We start from the raw sequence: 25,908 nt of genomic DNA, 5'->3' as shown, positions 1-25,908 counted from the left end.
TTTACAATGGAACTACGCGCCGATTGGGTGCGCAATGATTCATGTATACATGTCGAAATGGGCAATAGGAGTTAAGGAAAAGGCGATCCATGATATCATCATAACTCGGGTTAGATAATACACCACGGTCACATTTTAACCCATAACTGCACTATGTCCAATTCTACGCGCATCGTCTCAAACAATTTCAGACTAGTCAAGTCGCATATACATATCACGAGGTGAAGGTTTTGGTATGTCCTGCCTCCCAAACCACGGCTTCAGTGTGGTAGAACACCGAAGCCAACATTGGTAGGGCGGGCCTGCAATTTTGATTGATCTGGGGCATAACTGACGCTTCGATGACATCCACGGAGACAGGGATTCGAGCAACACGGGTATAAAATTTTCATGTTATGCCAGCCGCACGAAGAAGAAAAGAGAAAAGAAAAAGCGAAGCTTCAACAACGCGTTCGAGATTTTATGCTCCGTTGCTGCGGATCTTGGTCCGTGCGTCTTAGTAGTTCTGCGGCCAAAAATGCTTCCGGCTTCCGGGATAATCGGGGTCTAGGGTAGACTGCTGCGAAATGCTCAAATATTATCATGAAGTGAACATTGTTCTATGATCACCTACGAGCGAGAATGAGTTTCTTCCGTGAAACTCTACAGCGATAAGATGAGAGGTAGAAAGAGAAAGAAGCATCTCATGAGGAACGTGGGTAGTAGACAGCCTTCTAACTCTGTAAGGCTGTATCCTGCAAGACATAGACGAGTCATCCTAGCCGATATTGAAGCCGGTCAGATTATCCCCGAGAGTCATAGAACCAAGCTAAATTGGCGATCACGACCGTCGAGCTAAAGACGGTACCGATATCCCCGAGATCATATTATACGAAGCGTCAAATAGTAGTCCGAAAAGGGCAATTCAAACTAGTATCGTTTGTATTAAGTAAATTACACTATATATTGCGACTTAAGATAGCTTCTATCTAGCTTACAGTAGCAATTCGACTCTTCGTATCCAGATGATGGTCACCAAAAAGCGAAACGTACGTTTTGGCACAGACTAACGACTAGCTATGTGTCAGTCTTGAGTAAATATTATAGGTTTGACAAGTTTCTTCTCGCACCGTCAAAGCGAACGGGCACCCATTACCTTCGTCAGTAAAACTTCAAAGAACTCAATGTACACACCGAAGAGCCGAGGAGCGCTATACGCCATATCTAACCTAAGTTTTGGCCGGCAGATGAAATGAATACTACCCGAAGAACTATGCTAGAATATCGTGCACCGTCATACTGGTTCTCCAATCGCCTTCGGCAGTTGAGTCTCTCCATGGTGTTGTTTAATAACGGGATGCTGGAAAGTAGTACGGCTTTAATGGTAGCAGATATTAAGTCTGAGTTAGTAGACGTAGACCAGCCACAATTTGGGGGCTTATTGAAACCTCCAGTGAGGGTGTATAACCAGCAGAGCTAATTCTCAACCAATCGCTGTATTTCCGTCATCGTGAGGCATAGGCGACCGGTGCGGAATCTGTAGAATTAAGACGACCTTCGGGCTACTCTAGATGGGTCTAGGGGAACAAGCTTTCTTATACACCGACGGCCTGATAGATAGTGATGTTTGAGTCAAGCTAACAAGCTGAATCGTACACTACCAGGTGGGTATTAGAAGAAATATCCTCTAAGACTTAAGCTACAGAAATAAAGTAGCCTAAATGCTAACCTAAGTTAGCATAAGGTGATCAAATTATTTCGTCTCTTGTGCTCTCAGGGGCCAATTCTTATGATACCCTGAGGACTGCTATCTGCAGCTCTCCGTTTGGTCTCCCATCGGATTCGATCGCAGAGCTACGTTGCCTGCATAGACCGCTTGATCGACGGAGGTTACATATCCCCTACGTTGGTCGAGTCTCTTCAGAGTCGTGTGCTCATCTTCCTCTTCGAGTTAAGTCAACGGACCGGCAAGATTTCGACCGCATCTCTACCTACTCGTGCGTTGGATACAATGTCTCACTGGTGGAGAGAGGATCCGAGTTCCCGAGACTTCCACCATACGTCTAGCGGTGACAATGTGATCAATACATTCATCGAAATCGATCGTGCAGGCCGCCTGATCGTGGCCGATGGTTGGATTCGGGTCTTTCGGTCTCGAAGAATTCGGTATAGCTCCTGGATCATTAATGTCAACAAATAGATCATGTATCGTGTGAAACACTAGAACAATGTTAGCATGTTGGGTACGGGCTAAAGTTTGAACGGTGGAGGCGTAGCCCTGTGATGGAGTCTCGCTATCTCGTAAACGTTACAGATATGTGGCTTTGTATTGTCTTTCGTCTGTAGACTCCATAGCCAGCGAGTTGACAGTCGATGAAGATAGTCGGAGTTTCATCCACGCACCGTGTTGCCAATTATTTTTTTGTCGTACATCTCCGACCGTAGACAAAGACAGGTAGGCGTTAGAAGAATTATCCCCTAAGACTTAGACTACAGAAATAAAGTAGCCTAAATGCTAGCCTAAGGTGGTCAAATTATTTCGTCTCTTGTGCTCTTGGGGGCTAATTCTTATGACACCCTGAGGAAAGAGTAGCTATCGATACACTCTCCTACCGTTCCAGGTGATAGCCGTCCGAGCGTCTTCGAATCACTGGATAGTGTCAAAGCCCTTCGACAGACTTAGCATTTATTAGTCGCCGAGAGGAAATGGCCCGTGGAGTGCCCGTCGTGTCGGTAATACAGCTTGATGGCTACAGACTAGAGACGCCGGACACGAATGTCCAAAACTGTCATAGTGTAAAGAATATTCGCGTCTGTAGTCCTCTGACCTCCATTAGGCTGTGTCGTATCCATCTGCTATCGGGTTTATTGGGATGTTCGATATCGTCCGCGTGTCGTGTATAGAGTATTCGTCGTCCCTGTAAGCTTCGGCTAGAGAGTTGGTGATAGGCTTAGGAGAATCTAACGCCAAATCATCGTCGAGTTCGGCTTTGAAATGGATACGGTGACGGGCTCACCTGCAAGACGGTCAACAAATAGAGGGCGAGGTAGTGCTTGGTCGAATAGATGCCAACGTAGAGTGCGGAGGAGAATGTTATCTTTTGTCAGTATTTTTGCCGGCGCCTGCGTGAACGTACCTTCCAAATGGATAAAGTGAAGGTAGCAAGGGACGGACGAGCAATGAAGTGGGAATCCGTGCTCTGGGCGGCAAATTGGAGGAAACACCTGTCTGTTTCAACTGACTTTGGTCTGGCAGGACAGGCATAGTACTGTGATGGGCTATCCCAGCATTTAATGGTAATGGATAGCAAGAACTGCGATATCACCCCCTTTTAACGGCAATTGGACCCAAGTGAAGACCAAGAGTCTGATTCTCATGTCGACGTAGAAGGATGAAGCCGACAAGGCAGTATTCTAATCTTGTTTATCTTTTTATTGACACAGGCATATAAGGAGGAGAGAAACATGAAGTGAAGACACTCTCACAAAGGAATGTTTACTTGTCGTAATCAGGACCAACGTGCTCGGCGATCCGAAGATAAAGATTCGCAGATAGGGGTAATGTGAACGTGAAAATACCAAACTATGATAGCAACTAAATCCAGATGGAGTTATCCAACTGAGAAGGTAATCCTGCGATTAAAGACAATTGGCCAGATAAAGGCCGTTTGACTGAACAGAACAAAGAGGACAAAGCCAGGCGACTACCGTTTCGTTAACTTCCATCGCATGAGCATCGATTAAACATCACTTTGCACTCCTGACAGTAACAGAGCCAAGGCAGACATCGTCAACTCGTTGGGCAGTTTCTGTCTGCTATCAAGGTAGTCCTTTGAAGAAACCTAACCTGTTAATGCCAGATTATGAAGGCACTTGCACAGCGCACGGATAACCGGCAGGCAGAAGACAATAAGGAATTACAGCTCCCATAACGATCATCTCATCACCTTAATGTGGCTAACAGGACAAACTTACTGGTGTCTTGATTGAGCAATCAGAATGGGACTCATTAAGGCAACAGTAACTCGATGCTGGCTGCCAGCTTTGCTTCCTTCCCATCTTTCGAGAAAGGAAGGATCCTCTGTCCTCGTACCCAGGCAGCCATTCAAACGCAGGCTGCACCTTCCTTACCCAACTTTACTTATACAGTGACGACTCAAAATGCAAGGGTGCATGCGTAAACAGAAGGAACAAACATTCTGCAAACTCTGACTCATTGGATACCCCTTTATCCTCGCCCAGCCATTATCTCACTTGGAAGGCCTGGACTGCGGCAGAGAAGAGGAGATTGCTTGTTTTGTATACCCGAATGCATCCAAGTGTGCTGTCAACTATTCACCGGTACGGGTCCATCACCAACAATTCGTGCGCGACAAGAGGAAACAACACACGCTTAAGCTTTATGACCACTGGCTCCTTTGACTGTTTCGCGTTCTAGTTCTACGGTCCGGGAGACTTGGATCGCGGGAAACTCTTTTGGGTATTGCGTACAAGTTGAACTCGTGGGGGTAAAGGGGGCGAAGACACAGTCAAGCCTGCCACGGATCGTAGGATCCTTCATTCTTCGCCCGGGGGCGCTTAGGGTGAGAGAACCGCAACATTGATCCATAACAGTGACTCTCTTCTTCCCTTCCAGGCCGCTTCCCGAGTTGTGGAATACATGATGTGGGAATACGTCCTACCCTGCCCTGCTCTGACCGAGTCCCGATTGTGAGATGTGAGTACTCGACGCGCCGCACTCACTGTGAGGGATGATGGGATCCACAGACTTCATGCTCTCGACCATTTCAAAATCATGCTTCTCTGATTCTCCTACGCTACCAGGACTGTTGAGGGTGTATCGTGTACCCGTGCCCGGACGTTACAGACCCCTGGCCCCCTCGAGATGAGTGAGTGCATCGATGCTGCCCAAGACTTTGCCATATTGGAGACTGCAGTCCCTTTCCCTCATTAAGCGGTTGCTGAGGGTACTTCATACCCATGCCGAGGTGGATTTAATGACGGAGGATTCGCACCAAGTGGCCTTGCGGACGTCGTAGGGTTTAGCACAGGGATTATTTGCCCAACTCTCGTGTGGAGGTGTTAAGAAGCAACCCGAGTCTGTTGTTGAGAGACGTTGCGAACGTTCCGCAATCCAAGAGCGCAGCCGTGGTCCATGGGAACCACACCCAGTCCCGTATATCTCGAAGGCCATGAGAGATGCCACCCAGTCAGGTGGGTGTCAGAAGAATTGTTCTCTAAGGCTTGCGGTGCAGAAATAAAGTAGCCTAAACTATACCCTAAGTCAGCATAAGGTGACCAAAATATTTCATCTCTTATGCTCTCAGCGGCCAATTCTTCTGACACCCTGACGCCAGTGACTACACCGGTATGAAACCCGGCGCTGAAACTGCCTCACGTACCACATGTCATTACTATCGCAGCTCGATTCGTGGCTACCCCTTAGCGGTTGAGAACTTCGAGATGAGGGGACTTTGATGGATCCGTCTGTATCAGGAGATAATGAGAGTGACGACGTGAAGCTCAATCGTACGCCCGCCGATATTGAATAGAGGCGATACAAACAGCGATTCTCGAAATATGTTTACTCAACATCGTCGAGGCGTATACGAGACATGCTGCCAAGACTTTTCTCACTCCCAGGTCAAACGGACGAGCGAATTATGAAGAATAACGAGCCTACTACGGGATCAAGCTGGACGGGAGTTTCCAGCGCCACAAGACGCAAGTGCAAATTAAGATTCAGGTCAATTCTATCGGCGCACATCCAAGAAGGGGCAGACGACAGCAGTGTCAGGAGATCATTGGATTCTCAAGACATAAGAGATAATCACGATTGACGCTATCGCAAGCCCTGCCAAGTTAGGCCTTCCATGTGTACATGCGCGGAACAGTTGAACTAATGATCGGGATGTGGCCGTGGTGCGTGGTGACGGCCGTCGTCTCGGCCGATCCGGGCTAAATACAGGCGGCTCTAACCTCGTCTGGGCCAAGGATGCGAGCTACACCCTGTGATGAACCGCCCTGGTCGCCTCCGCCTAGGGCCTGTGAGACTTGACACCGGGCTGCGGGTATGTAGGGAGAGGGGAGATGAAGGCTAAAGTCTAGAGTCTAGAGCCTAAACTAACGGTGGGTTAAGAGGAGGCTTGCAGGTCTTGTGGGTTCGGTTAGGCAACTGGCAGTTTCCGAAATGAAAAAGCTTGGTATTCGGTAGTGTTGATGGGTGGCGTTCGGCATGCAGATGCATATGAACGGGAGACGGATGGCGTTTTCGAGAAGATAGTGAACCTATCATGGAAGTTTCAAGCGGCTGCAGCACAGAAACAAGTTGTCTCCTCGGTAGATGATCATGGCTAGGGCCGAATGCAACTGTCCATCCTATTTGGGATTTGGGAGTGTCAGCCATTGGTCGCGCTACGAATGCACTAGCTAGTGCCATGGAATGCTTGATGAATTGCCCATATGAGTTAAGGCTTGGCGTTGATATCGAGGTCAACTGCGTACCTACGGGGAAGGCTACAGTCGGGAAACAAACCACTGTATGAAGACTGACAGCGACAGACTCGAGTGTTGCGATACGATGAGGACCATGGTGGTATAGTACTGACATTGCTGCTAGACCTGAAGGGTGTATAGTGACCCTAACCACCTAGCTGGGGATCAGTAGATCATTTTGACTTGACCTGCCCTAGGAAGCAAGTTAGGTTGTTGGTGCACAGTACCCTTGAACGTTGTAAAGTGAAAAGCCCCGACAACCTTCCATGCTGATGGCATGTTAGTGGCCAGCAAGCCCACCGAGCTGAACTGCAGAGTTGAACTGGTGATGATCCATGTTGAAACGCTCAATTCCAATTGGTCATATAGCGGCGGAGGTTGGCCGTCGAAAGTGGATTTGAGCTCATGAAAAAACGTGCAGTGCTGCAGTACAGTACAGTACATAAGTAACCGGCTTGGTATATCACGCGACGGCTATAGCAGGTACGTATCCATGGATAGGATGAATGAAGTGTCTTGTGAGATACAGATGCAGATGCAGATGCAAATGCAGAAATCGAGATCACGATACCTGGACAATGGAACTTCGCCTAAAACGCCACCATTCTTTTTTTACTGTTACGTACGTTGAGTTGTACAACCATGGCACGCATGGTAGAGAGAAACAAGACCCTGTTTGACCCTTGGAACCTGATGTCATAGACTGTGGCTTGAAGCTCGGATGAAGTTCCAGAAACGATGATTCGTGAGATCACTCAAGAAGGAAAAAAACGAGATAAAAATATCTAGGCGGTCCGACATTGATCGGGGTGGGCGTCTATTAGTGAGGTCATCACCAGAATCTGTCTTGTCTCCCACGAACAACAAACAGTTTAGTTACCAAGTTGTGGAAATTTCACAAGCTGTTGAAGATTAACCAGAGACTGCCCCATCCTGTCCTGTGGGTCGTTACATTGGGTGTCAGACCGTTGTGACCTAACTACATAGTGATCTTCCATATCTTAAATTCTCCTCAACTGGAATTGGGTAATCCGTATAATGTACTGTACCAGGGATCCAAAGAAGGGGTACCGCATGTCCATAGCATGGCATGGTATGAAAACACTAGGTTATCAAGTACCAAAGTACCTTCCTTAGTGGCCTCACTCTACCGATGAGGAGGCTGTCAACTTTTGACACCAAAGCTTCTGCCGCTCACACCAGGAACAGGCAAAAGATCGAACGGATTCGAGACCAAGAAGCATGCGAAATTGACTTCCGACCCTACCCGGAAAAAGCCTAGAGCATACCCAGTATGCAGGGAACTCAATCGTCCAATCAGATGTAACTAGCCCCGAGTATTGTAAACGGCTTCCATCTGCCGGGGAGTTGAAGACTAAAAGAAACACACGAGGCGTATTTGACAAGTTAAGTTCCTGTTTGCCATGCACATCAAACAAACGGTCCGGCATGCCGATGCCGATATCGATACAGATCAGCTACAGGTACAGCTCCAACAGCTACAGCTATACTTACACTTGCAGCTACAACCAGGTCAATATCTGACCTCGGGTTGAGGCTCTTGGCGGAGGAAGGGTTTATACGCATATCCCAATTCCCATCATTATCACCGTTGCAGTACATGCCCTATTATATTGCTGTACTGTCACTGATCTAACCATCAACCCCTGCAACTCTCCCGCCGGGCTGGGTTGAGGTTCAATCCCGAATCTACCACTACACCCAATCCTGTTCCACTTCGCTTCATGATAGAATATCATGTCGTCCAGTTTGCCAGCCCTGGCTCCCCGGCTTCCGGGCTGTCCGCCACCGGTAGATGACAGGACTTACACGAAAGAGCACTCTGAGGACGAGTGGGAGTCTATGCGCGAAATCATCAGGAAATTATACATCAAAGACAATAGGAAGCTCAACGAGACTATGGCCATACTGCAAGCTCGATATGGTTTCGCAGCAACGTGAGTGGGATACAGAACCCTCCCCATCGACGACCCCTTAACAAAACAAAAGACCCTAGAGGTGGAAAGGAAAGCTGATTTGTGGTTCAAAGAGAACAGATGTTTAAGAAGCGTCTAAAGAAATGGAACTTGAGAAAACGAACATATCGAAAGGGTCAAACAAATTCCACAGCTCCCACTCCCGTAACAGAGGTAGACGCCGAGGGGGAAGCAGACGCAGATACGGATGCGGATGCGGATGCGGATGTGGAGATGGGAACGGAAACAAGAGCAGTAACAGAGGAAACAGAGACTCCCATCGACTACTCTGGTGCAAGCACCGTCGACGATCAAGGCTCATCTTCATCTTCGACATCACCAGAAGAACTCGCAGACCAGGATGACACAAGCATGGCCATGACCCTGGTGCAACCATCAAATACAGGGCCCTATGCCGACCTCGAGCAAGTCCTCGGCAGCGTCTTCAACTGGAGCCAGTCCAAGCTGGAATTCCTCCCCAGCATTTCAGACCCCATGTCCGCCTACCTAGCAAATCCAAACTCACCCCCTATTCAGGACAGCCGCACAATGTACCGGATTTTCGAGCTTGTTTTCGATCTTTGGTATCACGGCAAGGGCGATCTGGCCGGGATGGCTGCACGACGAGGGTTCTACGTGCTTGAGTTCGTTCTAAGCGAGGATCATCCCGACCTAATCTGGCACGTACTAGACACGATCTTCGATATGGTAGACAGGGGGCATCTGCAGCTCTTGGGCCTATTCCTGGATCACGCTACGGTACTTGCGAAACGACAACTCCCCGCCCAACATCCCCTCCTTCTCATTCTCCAGCAATTACGGGATTGCGATTTCCATTCAGAGGAGGGGCGAAGTTACTTGTGCCACTTACTACGCCAAGCTTGGCTACGGAACGTCGATCTCCTGGGCCAACACATCGAAACCTCAGATGCACATCGGCTTTGGCTTTACGAACAACTAATATGGGATGGGAGGACACGCCTACGCAAGGGAAGTGATCTGAGGAAACGGCAGGAAGCTATGTACCAAGCCTTGGAGAGACTGTCGCAAGCGCAAACCCAGACGTCAAATGTGATCGATGCGGATAGTCTACGAGTCGAAGCACTGCGACTAGAATTCACACAAATGGACGTCGGCGACAAAGTCAAGGCTGAAGAGCTTGCCACCAACTTACTCGACATCACCAGATCCGACACGGGACCCAAATCCAACGATCGATTCCACGCATATGCATGCAAAATGCTGGCTCGAGTACAGGAAGAGAAGAGAGATTGGGTTATGGCCGAACGAAACCTACAACATGCCATCTCTAAGAGAGAGTCAGCGCATGGCGGCGACAATAACTTGCGCGTCATTCGCGACATGTGGGTTTTGGCGGCACATTACCAGAAAGCTGGGCGGTTGGATGATGCAAACGCCATTACGACCGATGCATTGTCGAGAGCGCAGAGGTTTTTGAGTCAAGGAATGGAATGAAGCATTTGTCATACACGAAGCCACCAAAGGAGTTTACGCCAATGTAACACAATACACAATTTGGGTGGGGGTGTTTGTTGGCTGATATGGCGCGGCACGGATATAACCGGAAACAATTGAGTCTTGGTTTAACCTTTTACAACCTAAGACGTTAAACTTCTTTTTTCTTCTTCATCATTTCTTTACTTCTTAAAGGGGGAAAAGCATAGCGGTGCTGGGGATAGGGGATCTTTACCATCTTCCTTTGAGAAGATAATTGGTTGGAGTTCTAGTTTGAGATACCCAACGTTTAGACATGGAATGCAGTTACTTGATTCGTTCGCCACACTTCCGGTCATGCACCGCCACAATGACGTTGACACTCCCGCTTCTGGGTGAGGGACACCTTCGAGGACCTTGATTCGGCTACGTCTCTTTACTCTGCACCAAGAAACAAACTTACCTACTCTACTGTACCTCCCTACCAACTTCCAACTTGGCATCTCCATTCATAGAGAAAATCCTAGAACTTTCGTTCGCTACAAGCCCCTCAGATCTTCTTGTCGTTGCAACCTATTCCCCATCACACTAAGCCATCATGACTGCTGGAGCTCCCCCAAACTACTGTAAGTTTCCATGATGACCCCACCACATGTGAATGCGACAGCTAATCAAGCTTTCCATCAGATGCTATTCTCGAGGTCTCTGAAACTGCGAGCACCCAGCAGATTCGAGATGCTTACAAGCGGTATGCCACTGCTCACCTATCACTTACACCGACGGCATGACTAACATATGTTTCCAGTGCCGCTTTAAAGACGCACCCAGACCGTGTCGCAAATGATTCCCCAGAGCGAGCTGAGAGGACTCGCAAGTTCCAGCTCGTAAACGACGCTTACTTCACCCTCTCCGAGCCCACGCGCCGTCGCGAGTACGATGCCCAGCGCAAGCTCTTCAACACCAGCACCCCCTCAGATCCCTGGGAAGACATCCCCGAGACTGAAACCGAGGGCGGCGCTGCACCGCGCCAGAGCCCGTACTCATGGGCATGGAATTTCTTCACCAACCAAGCCACAGGAGGCCAAGCCCCTCCACAGGACCGTGAGCAGACCGAAAATGCGCAGTTCAGCGATGTCTTTGAGGAGATGATGCGCGAAGAAGGCATGGCCGAAGGAAGGGATAACCACCCTACTGGCAGATTCTGGAGCATGCTGGGCGGTGCTAGTGGCGGCGCTCTAGGCTTTATTGTCGCCAACGTGCCTGGTCTTGTAGCGGGTGCCGTTGCAGGAAATAGACTGGGCGCTGTGCGCGATGCCAAGGGAAAGAGCGTATACTCTGTATTCCAAGAGCTTCCTCAAGATGACAAGTCAAGACTGCTCAGCCAGTTGGCTGCCAAGGTGTTCAGCCATGCTGTCGGTATTTGAGCTTGAAAAAGAATGAGGTATAGGTTAGGCTAGTTTCACGAGGCGCTTTGGGAGTTGGTTTGCTTTCGAACAAGATATGGAATGGATTGAATGGGATGAAATGCGAGCGGGACATACCTAGGTAGCTTCTCAGAAATACATTTGCAGCTGTCGGTAATAAAGGCAGTGTACGTTTGATCCGTCGTCGTTGGGGGTGGATATTCTCGATGGACCTAAAATGGTCCATGATGTTTTAACGACAACTTATCATCAAGACACACATCAAGGGTGACGTTGAGTCAGTAGCCTTCTTGAATCTTGGGGTGATTCAATGACTTTAGAAACAACCTGTAATATCTAGTCAGATCGTTCTTCCTCGAAGATTATATCACACTCAGAGTATCGAGTGTCCCGTTGGGACATCAATGCGCTGTAGCGTCAAAGAGCTGGCCATTACAACGACCTAAATATCATGTATACATGACAGAGATTAGCCCACCAGACGATAAGTCCAGAAGAGGTCAACCTTCGGGCGAACTAATATAGTGGGCGAGTTGTTGATCTTAGTTTCCAGGTTTTGTTGGGTCCAGTCGAGGACTGAAGTCCGTGATTAGAAGCCTGACTCCATGAAAGATCAACTCGAACTGAGGCCCCAATGATAATATGTATGCTCTTCGGTTTCAATATGAACTCTTGTACACTGCTGTGACAACAGTTTTATCATGATATTTCAACACCATCAATTCATAGCCTTGAAGCGGCTGATTACCCTATAAACGCAAACCACTTCTAGTCCAATGCACCATCATGCGCCTCAAGTGCTCCGTAGTAAAGTTCTTGACAAGCTTGTTAACACTGATGGAGAATGGTAGAGCGCCATGAAGAAATTCACATACATTTTCGTATGACCCAAACTTAAAATCTCGATAATTGCTTCCAGTGTCCAAGGTCCTTGGGTTCGACCGACTTGCAAGACATTCTCAGTCTTGTAATCGATATTGTGGCCGCCCTCTGCACCAGTGGGATCACTCTGGTCGTCCAGCTACTATATAACCTATCTTCGGGGAGGAGGCTGGAATCCAGGAGGTGGGGGACCACCGGGGTTAAATCCGGGAGGAGGGAACTGGGCGCCTCCGGGGAAGCCAGCTGGGGGAGGGAAGTTTCCAGGGAAACCTGGGGGAGGAGCTTGGAAATGGTTAGAGACTCTATGAGTGTATCGGGATCTGGTGAACTTACCACCACGACCACCAGGGCCAGGGAAGCCAGGAGCACCGCCAGGGAAACCGGGGAATCCAGGAGGGGGAGCACCACCAACGCCAGCAGCAGGGCCCTAGCAACTGTTAGCATCTGTTTAAAACTTTGAAGAGAATAGGGGTAGCATACAGCTAGAGAAGGAGGGGCAGCTCCTCGGCCAGCAGGACGGGCAACGCCGGGGCCAGCAGCCAGAGCAGAAGAGATTCCACCAGGCGCACTCTTTCCAAGTCGGGCACTGGGGTCGGCAGGAGGAGGCGACTCGACGGAGAGGGAGATGATATGAGCGCCTCGAACGATTGTGAGGCCAAGAGTTCGCTTTTCCTCGGATTCGATAGTAGCGGAAGCTGAACCACTTGCGCCAGGGGCAGCGGGCTTGTTCTGCTTGCGCTTAACGCGTCGGAACTCTTCTGTATCGGCGAGAACAAGGTTCATATGCTAGAGTCCAGTCAGCTTGGTGTTAATGGCGATGATAGAGGAAGATGTTGTACCTTGTCGAAAGCAAGCATCTGACCGGTCATTGCTCGTCCATCGTTGAGAGTGACTCGCATGCGCCAGTTGATCTGTGTCGTCCAAGTCAGCTTTATTGATCCATCAAGAAGATACGACGTCGACGTCGCATGCGCGTTCGGGTATACGTACGTAACCGGCCTAGAAGAAAGAAGTGGTTAGCTATGGACAACAAGCAGTTTTTGAGACGCGTGAGCATTGAGAGAATGATCATACCATCTTTCCTTGTTTGTTCGACATATTGGCGGTGTTTTGCGAGAACTTGCTAGTGCAGTTGCTCAATGTTTCAAAAATTGGTGTTGTATCGCGGTGAGTTTACGCGCGATCGCAACAACCTTCAATGCCTGGAGCTCTGAAGGTGAGTTATGATGTCCAAAATTTGCGGAGCCTGATGCGGAAGGCTGAAAGGTACACCGACAATGTACCAATCTGGCGCTAGTCCAACAGTGGAGTAGTCTACAAAAAGCCCCACCTTTCTCGCTTAAGGGCAGCCAAACCCTCCTCAAATATTTGAACACACCAAAATTCGATTCTGAACTTGCAACCTTTGCGGACTTTGACAACTTCATCACCAGGTCGACTAATAACAGCAGCCATGGCTTCCGAGAAGGCAAACAACCCCATGCGGGAGCTTAAGATTCAGAAGCTCGTTCTGAACATCTCCGTCGGAGAGTCTGGTGACAGACTTACCCGAGCCGCAAAGGTCCTTGAGCAGCTTTCTGGTCAAACCCCCGTCTACAGTGAGTTTTGCCCAATTATGAATATGACGATTCCATCTGACCCCTTCAAGGCAAGGCCCGTTACACCGTCCGAACTTTCGGTATCCGACGTAACGAAAAGATTTCTGTCCACGTCACCGTCCGAGGCCCCAAGGTAAATTCACACAATATCGACAATTCAAAAGGCACGAGACTAACAAATCCAAGGCTGAGGAGATTCTCGAGCGTGGCCTCAAGGTCAAGGAGTACGAGCTCCGCAAGCGCAACTTCTCCGAGACCGGCAACTTCGGTTTCGGTATCAGCGAGCACATCGATCTCGGCATCAAGTACGACCCCTCCATTGGTATCTACGGCATGGACTTCTACTGCTGCATGACCCGACCTGGTGAGCGTGTCACCCGCCGTCGCCGAACAAAGTCCAAGATCGGTGCCTCTCACCGCATCAAGCGTGAGGAGAGCATCAAGTGGTTCAAGTCTCGCTTCGATGGTATCGTCCGATAAACGGTTGAAAACAAAATGGGTATTTGAATTTGCGGATTGGGTCACGGCGAAAATAAGGGGAAAACTCACATGGGGCATGTATTTTCTGTTGCCATTGCTGCATCAGCTCGACTCTTTTAGTCGAGCCACGGCCTGAGAGACCGACCGGCACCCTGCCGGCTTTCCGATATTCACTCTGAATGTGACAGTTGCCATCAATCGTCAGATCATTGGTACTTTGTCTACTTGGCCTCTCGTCTGTTTACGTCTACGTGAGACGTTATAAACATGTCCATTGGGACTTTGATGCATTACTCTTTGCATGTCTGGTCGTCTTCCCATCTATGCGTGAAACTTGTGAATGTTGTAGTACGTTTCATAACTGTAGATGCTTTCTTGACCTGAGGGTTTTCACACAACCTTGACCAAACCATGCCCTCTTGGATACTGGATTTGTCGCCGGTTTCTGGCCAGGCATATCATGTAACAAAAGCTGGCCGAGAAGAGTATTGCCAGAGATGAGCACCTACTATAAGACATCCTTTATCTGTTTGGCTTGATTCATGCATCGCCGACAGAGTACGAGACTTATGTCAATAAATTTGGGGTCGGGTTGAAACTCGTCATCAAATGCCCACGGCCTGGGTTTATGGTTGTTGTATAGACTTCTCCTGAAGAGAAGGTAACCCAACTTTTATCGTTTCTTTTTCTGAGACCTGGTATCTCGTTGTCAGAATACTTTCAAGCTTGTCTTGTCTTGAAAGAGAATGCATTGGACTCTCTTAAAGCGTGTGGAGCAGACCGACTCAAACACGCACATCTCATTTGAATCTAAGAGAGAGGACTGAGGTATCGTCAGGGTGCCAGAAGAATTGGCCATCAAAAGCATAAGGGATGAAATAATTTAGTCACCTTATTACAGCTTAAAGCAGATTTTAGACCGCTTTATTTTAATTGCCTAAGCTTCAGAGCGTTTCTTGTGTCACCTACCTGGGTACCAACAAACCAGAGCAAACACAACCAGATCATTTGAACATTGTATTCTGTAGACGGTCGACCGTACTGGCTTACAATTAGCATCTTAGTTTCGCGTAAATACTGGTCGTCATGCTCAGTATCACACTAGGTATAGACGGTATATCAACATGAGCCACCATCAGCGGATTGAAGGTCAGTCAAAGATGGATATCATGACGGGACCAATTGCGCCAGTGGAGAAACACCCCGGATTAATGGCATCTGATATCTCGGGGGACACGGGAGTCCGTCACCGGAAAGGAGTTTAAGACGGCAAGGCTACCAGGACGAAATTCAACAACTCGGTGGGATACAATTGAGTCGGGATATCCACGGAGCAAGGCTGAAGAGGAGGAAAGCCCTCGATCTTCAGCCACGGAAGCTTGCTATTGATCAATTGATGGGCTTAATAAAGTTGGCCTTGGTTAGCTTGTCGCTCCAGCGTTCTGTGACCTGTTCTCTGCTCCGTAGCCGGTCACCAGGCCAGCGTAAACCCCACCACGAAAATGAGAGCTTGCTGGATCAAAGCTGTTCTGGTATTGGCTCGCAGCTCCATTAGAATGTGCAACCACAATTCTCAGGCATGAACTAGTGACCTGTACCCGGGTAATACCGATCATTCGGCGGTACGGGAGTTAGATGAGATGCAAGAAGTCGGCTAGTGACCACGAAAGAGGTTATTTAAGGTCCAGGGTTTCAAGATCGGATCAATTGATACGAAAAGATGGCTGCAATACATAGATATGGTGATTTAAAGCTTCGAGATTCCTCTCGATCTGGCATCATTGTCGGACGTCAGCTCGGTGGATGAACTGAAAGCTCCGAAATATAGGCGGGAAGAGAGGCTAAGAAATTGTTAAGGCTACGTCGGAATATCCAGGCAAAAAGACGCAGTGAAGGCTTATTGGGCAGTCGGAGCAGCTAGCCCCACTTCATCCCTCAGACAGACTCTGCTCTCCATCACCATCCTCCTCAAAAATCTCCATTTGCTCTCCTGTAAAGGCAGCACCGCACTCCCCAATCTCCCCTCCTCCCAATTGCACCCGGCTGCAATTGCTCTCCTTTCATCTCCAAACCTCCCGTATACCTCTAATATGTTCCGGAACGCCCTTCGACAGTCGACGCGCGCCGTCGGCGCTGTCTCTGCTGCTGGCAGGGTCGCCGCGGTAAGTCAAAACGTGCTCTTCCGAGCCCCGAATCGACAATTCCATCGACCAGCGCCCCCCAACATCGTGCATCCATCGACAATTTACCCCACGAGCTCAATTGATTAGTTGGATTGCCTTTTCGACTTTGGATTCAGCTTTTTTGAGCTGTTTGGGGCCGCTGTCGCTGTCGACCTGTCGAGGACTTTTTCGGACTTCGGCTAACTTGTTTTTCACCACCAGCTCCGAAATGCCGCACCCGCCTCCATCAACGCCGCCCGATTCTACGCCTCCGATGCCAAGGCTACTCCCACCGAGGTCTCTTCCATCCTCGAGCAGCGAATTCGTGGTGTCCAGGAGGAGACCAACCTCGCTGAGACTGGCCGTGTTCTTTCCGTCGGGTATGTGGATCTCCACTGGGAGCAACCGGAGCAAGGCGAAGCTGGTGCACGATGACTTCAACCAACACCGCACCGCCCAACAGCCCGGATGTCCAGGACGAACCCAATTGGAAACTATTCAGTGCTGACTTTGAATTTATAGTGATGGTATCGCCCGTGTTCACGGCATGGCCAACGTCCAGGCTGAGGAGCTTGTCGAGTACGTACTCAGCAAATATGGAGCGGCTTCGTCATGCATCCATAGCTAACAAATCTCAGGTTCGCCTCCGGTGTCAAGGGAATGTGCATGAACCTCGAGGCCGGCCAGGTCGGTGTTGTGTTGTTCGGTTCCGATCGTCTCGTCAAGGAGGGTGAGACCGTCAAGCGTACCGGTGAGATTGTAAGTTATCATCAAGTACGACAACTTGCTACAGCTCAAGCTAATACACTTCCAAGGTTGACGTTCCTGTCGGCCCTGAGATGCTCGGCCGTGTCGTCGACGCTCTCGGTAACCCCATTGACGGCAAGGGTCCCATCAAGACCTCCGAGAAGCGCCGTGCTCAGCTCAAGGCTCCCGGCATTCTGCCCCGAAAGTCCGTCAACGAGCCCGTCCAGACTGGTCTTAAGTCCATCGACGCCATGGTTCCCATCGGCCGTGGTCAGCGTGAGCTGATCATTGGTGATCGTCAGACCGGTAAGACTGCCGTTGGTCTTGACACCATCCTTAACCAGAAGCGATGGAACGATGGCAACGACGAGAAGAAGAAGCTCTACTGTATCTACGTCGCCGTCGGTCAGAAGCGATCTACCGTCGCTCAGTTCGTCAAGACCCTCGAGGAGAACGACGCCATGAAGTACTCCATCGTTGTCGCCGCCACCGCCTCTGAGGCCGCTCCTCTCCAGTACCTCGCTCCTTTCACCGGTGCCTCCATCGGTAAGTTCTTGACACAATTTCACGATTAAAACCTGCTAACCTAGGTCCAGGTGAGTGGTTCCGTGACAATGGAAAGCACTCTCTCGTCATCTTTGACGATCTTTCCAAGCAGGCCGTCGCTTACCGACAAATGTCTCTGCTTCTCCGACGTCCCCCTGGACGTGAGGCTTACCCCGGTGACGTTTTCTACCTCCACTCTCGTCTGCTCGAGCGTGCTGCCAAGATGAACGACAAGCTCGGTGGTGGTTCCATGACTGCCCTTCCCATCATTGAGACCCAGGGTGGTGATGTCTCTGCCTACATTCCCACCAACGTCATTTCCATCACTGATGGTCAGATCTTCCTCGAGGCCGAGCTGTTCTACAAGGGTATCCGACCTGCCATCAACGTCGGTCTTTCCGTCTCTCGTGTCGGTTCCGCTGCCCAGCTCAAGGCCATGAAGCAGGTCGCTGGTTCTCTGAAGCTTTTCTTGGCTCAGTACCGTGAGGTCGCTGCTTTCGCCCAGTTCGGTTCCGATTTGGATGCTGCTACCAAGCAGACCCTCAACCGTGGTGAGCGTCTTACCGAGCTCCTCAAGCAGAAGCAATACAGCCCCATGGCCGTTACCGACATGGTGCCCCTTATCTTCGCTGGTGTTAACGGATTGCTCGACTCTGTTCCCGTTGCCAAGGTTCTCCAGTGGGAGGCTGACTTCCTTGCTCACCTCAAGACCAACGAGTCTGAGCTCCTTTCCACCATCGACAAGGAGGGTGCTATCTCTAAGGAGACAGAGGCCAAGCTCAAGGACGTCACCCAGTCTTTCGTCAAGAGCTTCCTCGGTTAAATATAATCAAAAGCAACTTGTGCGGAGAATAGCGGGGGCCTTTGGGGATGTCGCTGTCTATATCGAATATCTATTGTCGTTTTTCTCTCTTGAGGCGGAGGGAACATGTCGAGGGGTCGCGCCTGGATGGAGCGACGGGAATGAGTTGAGGGAGATTCGCCCGTCGTATTGCCACTTGTAAAATAGAGCACAAAACTCAATGAATGCCCTCGATTCCTTTTGTTCTTGAACTACCTAATGAATATCGCGGTTTCACAATTTGCTCTGTGATTGTGTTGTGACGTAAAGTCTTAAGTATTTATCATTGATGAAAAATTATTCTCTAAGGCTTACGATGTCCAAATAAAGTAGTCTAAACTCGCATAAAGCGACGGACGAAATCATTTTGTCTCTTATGCTGTCCGACTTAGTAGTATTGCATCTCATCGACACAGGCAGTTTATTTATTGAAATTCAGAATCAATTTGCTATTAGCTGTATCATAGCTCTCCCTTAAGCTCTTTTATATCGCCTGTCAGAGTCTGAGACAGTTCAGATAAGTAGTACCACGACCATAGTAACCCCATTTGCTAGAACCACATGTGATGGAATGGTTTCTTTTTACTTATTCTTATCGCCTTGCGCGACGCTCCTTGTCCGCGAACATTAACTCCGCTGCCTCGATGGTGGGAAGTTGGTCCTCAGTGAGTTTGCATTTCTTTAGAAAACCGTCTTTGCGTCAGGCTCTGTTGATACAAGTCTTGAGTTCACCCTAATCTTCATTGCTGCTCGAATCATCAATGATGCTCGAATGTCTAATGGTGCTTATCGATCCAACGGGTTCGTCGTCGAGAATAGGGTAAAACTTGATGTCTCCGAATGGCTGCCTCCTGACACTATACCATAGGAAGATAATCCTTTGACATTTAGGATATCTTCTCAGGAGGTTTTGTACTTCCTTAGCTCTTAGAAGTAGAAGGCCATCGGAATGGCATACCGCTATATTGTGAACATGGTCTGTGAACTTATGCTCTTCCACTATGAGCCCGTTATCATCGAACAGGATGTCACTGTGAAAGTCGAACCAGAGTGACGCCAAATGTGAATCCTCCTCGTCTATCAGATACTTTTCGAGATTCTCTGCAAACTTGGCGCACTGCGGGAGGCTTATGTGCGAAGGCAACACCTTGCATTTCCATCAGGTCCCCTATATTTTCGGTTGGCCAGAAGATTCTAGGCTGATCTAGAGAGCATCCCCAAATCTTGACTCGAATCTCAGGAGGTAGTAGACTGAACTTTGGGAAAGTGGTTGCCGGTATGGCGTTTTGGTCTGGAAAGGGATGGGTGCCGCTGATGTTGAGAGTGATTTGCGATGAGTGCTTCTATCCGCTCCATTCCGATCGTTCCTCCAAGCATTTGTGATAGAGGTAGACTTAATTGAGGTACACGGTCAGCGTGATTAATTACTTGGCGCTTGAGAAGGCTGTTCTGCTAGCATATAATATTCCGATTAGCCATGACATTTAGAATTAAGTGATGTGAATGTTAGAAACTCAAGTTCATAGTGTGTTTATCCTAGCTCTGATAGACACTGGCTTTACAGGACCACACAATTCAAGTCAGACTATGCATTAGTAAGAGAACATGCATGCGTTAACATCGTATAGTAAAAAGAATGCTCTATGTTGAATGGAACGATCCTGCGACATCCATATAGTGCTGTATTCCCTTACTCGGACGCCTGGACAAGCAATCGTCCGGGAAGGCTGCAAAAAGATTGGTTTCAGCGTGAGGCTATAATACAGGTTGAACTATTTAAAATGCACCAAGTTATGTGCAGCTTCTGTAGAAGATAGTCTCGTATTGATCCGGGCAGATCTCTGAGTATAGCGGATTTGCGAGGAGCCAGATACACATACCTGACTAGCACGTTTATATCAATACCATAGTAACGACTCAATAGACTCTATAAACCGATTGCACACATCATAACTACGACTCACAGTTGCCTCTGGTATTCCATCTATGAATACCTCTATAAATTATGTCGGCCTTCGTCTTCATTATTCTCCTTCTTAGATATCAGCATAATCCAGCTGGATTATCATTATCGTCACATCTTCATCTCTGCGCAAGCAGAATCCAGACACCTGAACGATAATCCCGCAATTATAATCGTTACAAAATGATCCTCATCCTTACGGGGGCAGAATACAACTCGCCAGATGACAGACTAATAGAATTATAGTTGTAAACAACATTACAGCAGTTATATACAACGTTGCAGCACTTGAGAAAGACGTATGGTGACCGTCTACAACACGACACGACGTTTGTTCAGAATCAACCCTCTCTTGGATATATATATCAGCTTGCACGGCAGCTATTTGCTGCATCCCATCTTGGTTACACTTATACTGCAGGATTCGACGCATCGACCATGATATATGCCCCTATTTTTGTCGATTCCCATCATGACTTCCAACCACAGAGGCACCAACAACCGACATCGCAAACGCTGGGGTATGAAATCAGCCTCCAACACTGATGACTTCAGCCTTTTAATCATAGATCTTATAATGGGACTGGTAAGTGAATTGACATGGATATTTTATACAAGTCTCATCGAAGCCACGTATTATCCTAAGGCTTAGGGTTTTAAAATAAAGTATCCTAAGACCTAGCCTAAGCTATCATAAGGTGACCAAGTTATTTCGTTTCTTATGCTTTTAGGGGCTAATTCGCCTAGGACCAGGTACATACGACGTTGGCAGTGATTCAGAACAGAAAGGTAACTCGCCATTCCGCCTCTCCCTAGTCTAACACTCTACTGCTTCTTATCAACAGTCAAGATCTCTTTTTTGAAATTCTCATGTAGTTCATGCTATATCGTTTCTTTGCTGGCAAGCTCATAGATCTTTTTCTGCCGATGCGTGTTTCATAGTCAAACCTTTCGCGACTCTACAGGGCGGTTTCGTCGTTACCTGGAAACACTCATGGCTGTGTCGACCAGCTTCCCCATATCGATGCTCTCCATAACTTCTTCCGCTGCCGATTTGGCTTGGCCAATCGTTTTGGCAAAGTTGATCAGAATGCGAATGCCATCAATTATATCGTGCATGGTCTGGACTACTAAGTAGAGTTTAGTCCAATGCACCTTTAAAGTGACCGTAGGTCAATTCCCACCTATCAGTGTTGAAATTCATCGCGAGAACATGATATACAAGACAAAGTAGTTATTATATGTGTTCTGAGGCCAGTTATGACTGATGTCCTAAAACTTAGGGCGTACAATCCTGATGTTCACTGGTCTACTCAGTCTTATCATAGATACAGCCGTTGTTGGTTCCCTATCGTGGTGTAGCAGCCTGAGTCCGCCTGCGTTCTTCATCATGGGTTAGCCGTCGACATCGGCCTCGAAGAGCTTTGTCCGTGATTGTTGGGTTCTGATAAGAGGTGTCAGGTGGGTGTCAGAAGAATTGTCCTCCAACGCTTAGGGTACAGAAATAAAGTAGCCTAAGCGTCTACCTAATTTAGCATAAAATGACTAAGTTATTTCGTCTCTTATGCTCTCCGCGGACAATTCTTCTGACACCCTGACGGTGCGAACCAAGCAGAGACAGTCTCGTTCTTCTCCCTGGCAACCGGGTATCCCTCGTTTGCTTGTAACAGTCTATCGAGCATACATGGCTGATACCCAATCTGTCAGTACAGCAGTCCAAGGATGATTTTTACAACTCATCACTGCACTCCGGTTAGAAATTATCGACGTAGTGACTATCTTTGCTTGCTTTGATAGGCCTAGAATCACCAACTCCTCTTTTCACGTACAGACATCAGAAGAAAAGCTACAGATATAGCGATAGGTCTTTCTTTCTAGTATATAGGACATGTCACTGACAACACCAAGAAGAAAATCAGACAATGGAACAGAGGCGTTTTTGATCATTTGTATTATTATGGTTGAACATATTGGTTTTGACATAAGGCTCATTAACGTTCTTTGACCATGATTCATCAAGCATCAACCGTGTCGCATATTTTTCATCCACACATTGTCCACTAATGGACAGAAGAATGACAAACTATCGTCTCTCCTCGTACGAAGTCTAACAACGTGTCTGTCCTCGAGTTCCATCACTGCATTCCCCGAATCTGAGCCGATTTACATGCATGGCCTGCCTGCCAAAAGCAACCCTGGCGCCTGTTCATGATCGTAACGTGCAATGAAAACAATTGTGACCGCCCATTGAGGTATCTCGAGTGCAAAGAAGAAGAAAAAAAAATCCGTGTCGTATCATCGCAAAGCTCGGCTTGCTCGCAGAAATAACAAAAGAAATGATGTCATGAAAACATGTCTCATTGTAGCAAGACTTGCTAGGGATGTTCGCTGTTGTTGACTTCGCAGATACCGAACCTTCGTGTTGGCATGGGGCCGGTTTCTTCCGATTGATAAGAAGGAGATCGAGGCTCGCGCAGCTGATTTGTTTCGTTGATATCGACGAGCATCTCAACAAGTGCCTCTGCATCCTTGTGTAGGTTGGAAAGATCAGATTTGGTACACGCCAGAGTGCCTTCAGATCGTGGTACACGGTAGGCGGCGAAGACAATTCCGCGGTCAGGATTTGTGAGCTGCACTGAAGCTGATGAAGAGGCAGAATTTCTCGACGTGCCACGGCCGGTGTAAAAGGCATGGGCATAACCCCGCGCAAACTCGTCATCTCTAAAGTGTTGAGGCCGATACTCAATCCATCCTGAGGTCTTCAGCATCTTTCGATGGCTTGCAGTTGATATCTGCATTGGCGCGTGGAGGTTCTCCATTCCATAGGAAGCGAGAAGACGACCGGCCAAGGGCTTGGTCTTCTTTCCCGGAGACTGTACACCAGTCTGCGCCTGAGAATGATCCGTCCATAAGTTGACCACGTAAATGAAATCGAAGTCGTAGCGGGCAGCAATTCTAGCAGCCTCGAAAGCGCCAATGACAGCAGGTTTGCTAGCATGGGGGGGAGGAGTCAATACCAGTACAGAAGAGCAAGTGGATCCAGTAGGAGAGTAAGGAGTGGATGGAATGGGTGCTTCTGGTACATCTGCTGCCTCTTCTAGAGCCGACTCAGCAATGTCATCATCACTTAGCTCAAAGAACTCATTGAAGTTTGGTTCTCGGAGAGTAGAGCTACTGATAGAGAGTCTGTTCGTGCAAGACTCCTGGTAGGTAAAATTGGCAGCTTTCTGTACTTGTTGCTGTTCCAAGTTCTTGGTAAAATGGCGTCGGATATCTCTGTACACAGCCTTGTTGAGGATGTCGATCGATTTCGATGCTGTTAGTTGTGCGATATGAAGGGGACGAAGTTCTGGAGAAGACTCTGGGGTTGGAAGCCTCTGCTGGGGCAGTGCTGGAAGTTTCTTATTACGGAAGTAGAGAGGACTGGAGGTACCCTCGTCTTCCAAGTCTGATGAGGGCGGTGTTTCAAGCCGCGAACTGCATGACGCTTTCTGTCTTGGGCGTCGAAGAGGAAGGCTGCGCTCACTAGGCGCTTCCATCGATGATTTCGGATCGCGAGTAGAAGACGAGGCGGAGGTTCCCCCTTGGCTGGTTGGGGGTCGAGGGAATTGGTAAACGTTGAAGTCGCCTAGAAAGGACTTTTCAGGCATGGAGGTATTGAGAGGAGAGTATTGTGAATGTTGAGGATCCGATAGGCATGTAGGACTTTGAGCATCTGAGAAGTCCACTCGATGAGGAGAAACAGGACCGGGAAAAGAAGGATGTCGGCTCGCAGGCTGCTTTCTGAACTCCTCTCGTGCAGCCATCCGGCTGGTCTTTGGGCGGATAAATGAAGGCGAAGGGAATTGAGGTATAGTAGGAGGGGCAGAAGCTGGCTGGGTAGGAATTGGCTGTACATGGTTGCTTGTGACAGCTGAAGTCTTCTTCTCCTTCTTCGTGAAGAAGCGCTCGAGGCTCCCAAAACCATTGGCCATATTGAATCTTGGTCGATAAGTAAGTGAAGTCGATGTTGTGCAGGATGCCTGGACCAAGTGGTGTTAGCGAATTGGGATAGAACCTAAGGCCTGCCTCGTGCTTGGAGGTGCACGAGAAGAGAAATATTGGCTGTTACATACCGGGTTCGATTTGATGAAAAGCTCTGAATGGAGGAAAGGACGCGTGAAGAAGTGCGCCAAGGTGACTCTTGGGGTGAATCAGAGTCACTTGTAGTGGAAATTGGTGTTTGTGAGATCAAGGCAAAACAGTTCAGACTGGAATTAAAGCTGAATGGCGCGATATATTCGATGCTTATTCAGGTGTAACTGTATCAAACAGTGACGAGGAGGGGGGAATGCGGAGCGGAATTGTTCATGGCCACAAGGGCAAGTGCAACGACTCGAAATCCTATGATGAATTCGTTGTGTGAAAAGTGCTTTGTTGGTGAAAGGTCGTCAAAGGTGAATCGAATGGGATTCGAGAGTTGTCAAGGTCGAGGTTGACACCGTGATATCATGCGCTTGCCTCCTTTGCTCTACTTGGTGCCGTGTATTGTAATGTTGTTCGCCGTGTAAGCTCCACCACAAGGAAGCTGTGCTTCCAGCGTCGTAGCAGGCGATATCGATGCTGATACTGGAAGCTGCAAGTAATAGATAGAAAGGGAGTATACTGATTGTGTGCGAGGTGTAGGAGTAAAGTAATGCAAGTCGGTAAAATGCAAGAAAGGTTGCACAGCAGGTGCAACGGAGTGAGAGTGGTTCGAAGGAAGGAACCTCAGCCTGGTGTTTAGGTTGTACAAGGAAGGAACCACCGAGGACAAACGGTGCCTAGATCTTTGCTACTGCCGTTGCGGTTGCTGTTGCGATGCGACTTCGTACGTGGAGATATGGAAAGACAACAAGAAAACAAACAAATTTGAAGCCGTTGGAATGCAGTAATCTTAAAGGTTTCAAACAGAAAGAATCTCGTTCTCCTCTCTTAGTATCATCGTGAGAGACAGTCTGGGACAAAGGGTGACTTTAAACTAAAATAAACATCCAACGCCCACCAAGGAATTCCCACTTCAACGTTGGTACCGCAAAACGTCTGTGGCTGCTCTGCTCTGCGGGATCAGGGGCAGGGATCATTTAGCAGCGCCCTAGGCTTCCCTAGTTGGTTCCCCGCCCACTTAGGCAGGCTTGGCTAGGCCCTAATGAAAGAGACGGGAGTGAAGGGAGTGTGGGGCGCTAGCTATGGGTGTGCTGGGGCCTCTCCCTGCTCGAACACCTACTAGGTACACGAACTGGCTCAGGACCAGCTCCCTTCAATACCTACCTGCCAAGCCAAGCCAGACACTCGACTACCTAGGTAGCCTCTCATCTGTTACAATTCAGCGTATACGAATC

The 25,908-nt window shown here is 48.6% G+C and overlaps 6 protein-coding genes across 6 annotated transcripts; 4 read left to right on the top strand and 2 right to left on the bottom strand.

Annotated features, from left to right (window-relative positions):
* Window positions 1-8,232: 8,232 nt before the first annotated feature.
* Window positions 8,233-9,926, top strand: FIESC28_07096 (uncharacterized protein; the record flags this gene model as incomplete). Its single annotated transcript, XM_031161238.1, has 2 exons — window positions 8,233-8,432; window positions 8,525-9,926. The coding sequence occupies 2 exons, from the start codon at window positions 8,233-8,235 to the stop codon at window positions 9,924-9,926; spliced, it is 1,602 nt and encodes a 533-aa protein (XP_031014709.1).
* A 577-nt stretch (window positions 9,927-10,503) lies between these two features.
* Window positions 10,504-11,329, top strand: FIESC28_07095 (uncharacterized protein; the record flags this gene model as incomplete). Its single annotated transcript, XM_031161237.1, has 3 exons — window positions 10,504-10,531; window positions 10,593-10,653; window positions 10,711-11,329. 3 exons carry the CDS (start codon window positions 10,504-10,506, stop codon window positions 11,327-11,329), a joined length of 708 nt encoding a protein of 235 aa, XP_031014708.1.
* A 1,033-nt stretch (window positions 11,330-12,362) lies between these two features.
* FIESC28_07094 (uncharacterized protein) lies at window positions 12,363-13,309 on the bottom strand (the record flags this gene model as incomplete). The annotated part of the gene is made up of 6 exons (XM_031161236.1): window positions 12,363-12,493; window positions 12,545-12,638; window positions 12,692-12,997; window positions 13,051-13,122; window positions 13,202-13,210; window positions 13,286-13,309. The coding sequence occupies 6 exons, from the start codon at window positions 13,307-13,309 to the stop codon at window positions 12,363-12,365; spliced, it is 636 nt and encodes a 211-aa protein (XP_031014707.1).
* Window positions 13,310-13,664: 355 nt separating this feature from the next.
* On the top strand, window positions 13,665-14,289 carry FIESC28_07093 (uncharacterized protein; the record flags this gene model as incomplete). Its single annotated transcript, XM_031161235.1, has 3 exons — window positions 13,665-13,809; window positions 13,860-13,942; window positions 13,996-14,289. 3 exons carry the CDS (start codon window positions 13,665-13,667, stop codon window positions 14,287-14,289), a joined length of 522 nt encoding a protein of 173 aa, XP_031014706.1.
* Window positions 14,290-16,379: 2,090 nt separating this feature from the next.
* FIESC28_07092 (uncharacterized protein) lies at window positions 16,380-18,567 on the top strand (the record flags this gene model as incomplete). The annotated part of the gene is made up of 6 exons (XM_031161234.1): window positions 16,380-16,451; window positions 16,674-16,831; window positions 16,974-17,030; window positions 17,090-17,210; window positions 17,267-17,744; window positions 17,795-18,567. 6 exons carry the CDS (start codon window positions 16,380-16,382, stop codon window positions 18,565-18,567), a joined length of 1,659 nt encoding a protein of 552 aa, XP_031014705.1.
* A 4,356-nt stretch (window positions 18,568-22,923) lies between these two features.
* On the bottom strand, window positions 22,924-24,522 carry FIESC28_07091 (uncharacterized protein; the record flags this gene model as incomplete). Its single annotated transcript, XM_031161233.1, has 1 exon — window positions 22,924-24,522. The coding sequence occupies one exon, from the start codon at window positions 24,520-24,522 to the stop codon at window positions 22,924-22,926; it is 1,599 nt and encodes a 532-aa protein (XP_031014704.1).
* Between the last annotated feature and the right edge of the window lie 1,386 nt (window positions 24,523-25,908).

This window comes from Fusarium coffeatum (assembly GCF_003316985.1).
Source record: "Fusarium coffeatum strain FIESC_28 chromosome Unknown BRIP53273_contig_153, whole genome shotgun sequence".
NCBI classification, from domain to species: domain Eukaryota; kingdom Fungi; phylum Ascomycota; class Sordariomycetes; order Hypocreales; family Nectriaceae; genus Fusarium; species Fusarium coffeatum.
Note: the sequence above shows the minus strand (reverse complement) of the source record. Positions and strands in the feature narration are given on the sequence as shown.